A 3,979-nucleotide genomic window follows, 5' to 3' on the forward strand; every position below is an offset into this window, starting at 1 on the left:
GTGATGATGGGCTCAAGTATAGCAGGGATTGTGGGGCTGGCGTGGGATCGGGCAGTGTTTCGTTCTGCTGTGCATGGGGTCGCTATGAGTCAGAAACGACTCGATGGCACTTAACAACAACAACAACAATAGTGATGCTTGGGTGAGTCAGAATGTTAGTAATTATACATGAATTTTGAGCAGTTTGCTAATTAGTATTGATGAATCCTTAAAATTGTGTCTTTATGGTTTTAAAATGATGTGCTTTTATTCTAGAAAAATGTTTTAAATTTTTTTTTCAGTGATGATGCTACTTATTATCTCTTTCTAAATGCATTTTAAATGCAAAACCTACTAAACTTCAGTTTGAGGTTTGAATAAGTAATACTTTATAATGATGGATTTTTCTGTCAATTTTCAAGCAAGTTTTAAAAATTATTTATTATGTTCTATTATCTCATCCACCAGAATTGAAAGTAAGTATTTAAAGATAATTTACATACATTTCCTCCATTACCTTTTTGCTAAGTGAGTTGTTATCTATATTTATAGATAATCTATAGTGCTCCCATCTTTTTGTTGAAGAAACCACATGTACAAAGTGAAAGCCAAGAATTTTTTGCAGGCATTAAGGTAGGTAGCAATGGGATGGGTCAGAAATATTTTTCCTTCGTTGCTTTCTTTCCGCAAAAAATTGTGTGATCTATGATGTTGCTTGCTGAACTTCATTGTAGACTGAATCAAAATGTTGAGACCCAAGAGTCTATTTTTGAAGAATAATCCAGATAACCCTAAGGTGCACAAAATCTGTCTGCTCTTGTTACTAAACTAAAGTTGAAATATTCTTGGATTATTTCAGAAATATCTTACATTGGAACTGTATATAAGCTTTCTTCCTATAATTTATTCTATCTTGTAACTAAAAGTTAGAGTATTAATATTTAGTTATTGCATATTCAGGAAGACAAATACCAAGCCATGTACTAGAGCCCATTACTAGGATAGAAATGACACTGAGTGTTGGGCTATAAGGACAACAGAGATTAATCTAACTAAACAAACACCAGGGATCTTGAGAACTGACGAGCTGTTCTAGCAGATGAGCAGTGGTAATAGGGAATCCAGAAGTGGTAGGAGGAGTAAACCAGTACCAAGAGGGCTAGACAGGGAAGCACTGTGTTCTGGGAATTCTCAGCCATTTGACTAGAGTTTGTCCTGCCTCATCCCTAGTCCAAAGGAGCTCTGGTGGTGTAGTGGGTAAGGCATTTGGCTGTTAAACAAAAGGTTGGCGGTTCAAACCCACAATCTGCTCTGTGGAAGGATGATGAGGCTATCTACATCTGTGAAGATATACAGCCTTAGAAACCCAATGGGGGTTGCTATGAGTCAGAATCAACTCGATGTCAGTGGGTTTTTTTTTTTTTTTTTTTTTTGGTTTATCCCTACTCCAAGGACAAGATGGGATATTTGATAGATAGCAAAACTATGACTTAGGAATTGAATAAAGCTTGTTCCTGGATCAAGTCCATGTCTACAAAATAGGGACCAGGGAAAGGAGTGAGAAAAGTAGACTACGTTATCAGAATAGTGTAACCATAGAAGGATGAGGGACTACATTGTCAGACTAGTGTAACCACAAAAGGGGATGTGGAGAACTCAGACACTGGGAGCACAGGGAATCTATGTTTGTAAGCACTTGGTTAGCAAACAATGCCAGGGCCAGTAGTCAATCCTCAGGTACTTATTTCTTTTTGGCTAAGAAGGAATATTCAGTTCTAAGACAGCTATTTTGAGGGCTAGCCAAGACCCAAGACTACATAAAAACTTCCTGCCTCAAATTAGGATTGACCTGTGAACTGGGATAGGATCTGTCTTAGCATGCAGTACTCAGTAAACCCAGCTGTGGAAAATAGAGGCTAGGAAATAAGCTGAGAATTGAGATATTTCAGGTGACAACAATAAATTGATTTCTAATCCACAAATGCTTAGATTTTTAATTGAGTTGGTGAGTATTAATCCCTAAGAGTAAATAGACTCTTGTGGTGTGAGTCAGTAAAGATTAGTAAAACAAATAGGAGAATAGAAGAATCTGTCTTTTCCTTTCTTCACTGCCCACCATAGAACCAGACTACTAAAGCAGGCTCATATGAGACTTCCCTAACATGTGTTGGGGAACCAAATTGGTTCTAAACTTGGAGCAATGAAGCAACTCCATCTATTCTTCTGTGCATTGTTCATAGTCATAGGTTTGATTTTATTTTGTCTTATTTAAAAATTCCAGTGTTTGAGTTATTACCACAAACTCATTTAGCAAAAGATGAATTGTTGAAAAAATTATCTTTCAAAATTATTATATAAAAAATAACTTATGTTTTCGTGTGGGGACTTTTGGTAGATGGAGGAATAGGCAGAAAAGCTACACAGACCCTCTTCAACAAAGAAAAGAGAAACCAACTGACAGATACAGAAGATAATCCTGGAGCCCTAAGCTTTGAAAGGAAGTATACAGAAGTGGATGATGCACCAACTAGTGGGAAAACCTGAACAAAAACAGGACTTAAGAATAGGCTCCATTTGCCAAGGACAGCAGGGACATATGGGAGGCTGACAATGGGAAAGGAGACAGGTGGTGAGTGTATAAGTGCTGCCAACTAGCAAATAGAGGAGTACAGCACAGTACCTTGCTTATGTAGATAACATACAAACAAAACAAAGAAAATGAAAATCATGGGCAAGTCACTCCCACATACCATAACCAATTAAATAGAAACACAAAAATGTCTTGGAGACAATAGAGCATTGCAGTGAACACAAAGAAGCAAGATATACCAGGAGAAACAAGGGACCAGGACCCTGGTCAGACCCAAAACAGATCCCTGAGGAAGATACAGCATTGGAACTCCCTGAAAAGGAATTCAAAAGAATTAAATTTAGGTATCTTCAACAAATTGAGAGACAGATCAAGGAAAACACTGACAAAATTGAAGAAAACACAGAGAAAATCCTATAACAGTTTTGAAAGACAATGCAAGAACAAAATGACAAAATAAATGAAAAATTGGAAATGATACAAAATCTATCAATAGAAATCCAGAAGATTCATACTAAATTTTCAGAAATACATAAGACATTATATGGGCAAAGGAGTAGAATTGAATCAATGGAAGACAGAATTAGTGAGATTGAAGGCAAATACATCAATACTTCTATGGAAAGAGATCAATCAGAAAAAAGATCAAAACAAAATGAAGAAACCCTAAGGTTCATGTGGGATACCATCAAAAGGAATAACCTACATGTAATTGGAATTCCAGAACAGGAAAAGACAAATAAAACCACAGAAAAAATTGTCAAAGATTTGTTGGAAGAGAATTTTTCTGGTATGATGAAAGATGAGAATATATCCATTTAAGAAGTCCAACGAACCCCAAAAGAAAATCACCAAGACATATAATCATCAAACTCACCAAAGCCAAAGACAAAGAAAGAATACTGAAAGCAGCACAGGAAAAATGAAAAGTTACTTACAAGGGGCAACCAATAAGACCAAGCTTAGATTTCTTGGCAGAAACCATGGAGATGAGAAGACAATGGGATGGTATATATAAAACCCTGAAAGAGAAAAATTTCCAACCAAGAATTATGTACCCAGCAAAATTGTCTATCAAATACAATGGTGAAATTAGGACATTTCCAGATAAGCAGAAATTAAGGGAATTTGTTAAAACCAGACCAACCTTACAAGAGATGCTAAAGAGAGTCCTTTGTACAGAGAAACAACAATAGCAAACAACTGACCATTAATACACATGGTGACATAACCCAGAAAACAACCCAGCTATGGAAGTATCCAAAGTAAAGAAGCCTACAAGATTGTAAACAGGGAACCAGAGACATCAATTGACAAATGAGGACAACTACAAACCAAAAAGAGGGAAAAAATTGTGTTCTTACAGAACTTCTAGATGGTAGGGAAAACAGGACTCAAAATAGGACTGGG

General features: G+C 36.4%; 1 protein-coding gene across 1 annotated transcript in view; it reads left to right on the forward strand.

The window, feature by feature from the left end:
• The window catches only part of VWDE (von Willebrand factor D and EGF domains), a 102,194-nt gene that overhangs the window by 45,614 nt on the left and 52,601 nt on the right, over positions 1 to 3,979 (forward strand). The window contains 1 exon segment of the mRNA XM_007944089.1: positions 536 to 605. Within this exon segment, the coding sequence (XP_007942280.1) occupies positions 536 to 605 (70 nt within the window).

This window comes from Orycteropus afer, unplaced genomic scaffold, assembly GCF_000298275.1.
Source record: "Orycteropus afer afer isolate SDZICR_OR568_19922 unplaced genomic scaffold, OryAfe1.0 scaffold00119, whole genome shotgun sequence".
Lineage (NCBI taxonomy): Eukaryota > Metazoa > Chordata > Mammalia > Tubulidentata > Orycteropodidae > Orycteropus > Orycteropus afer.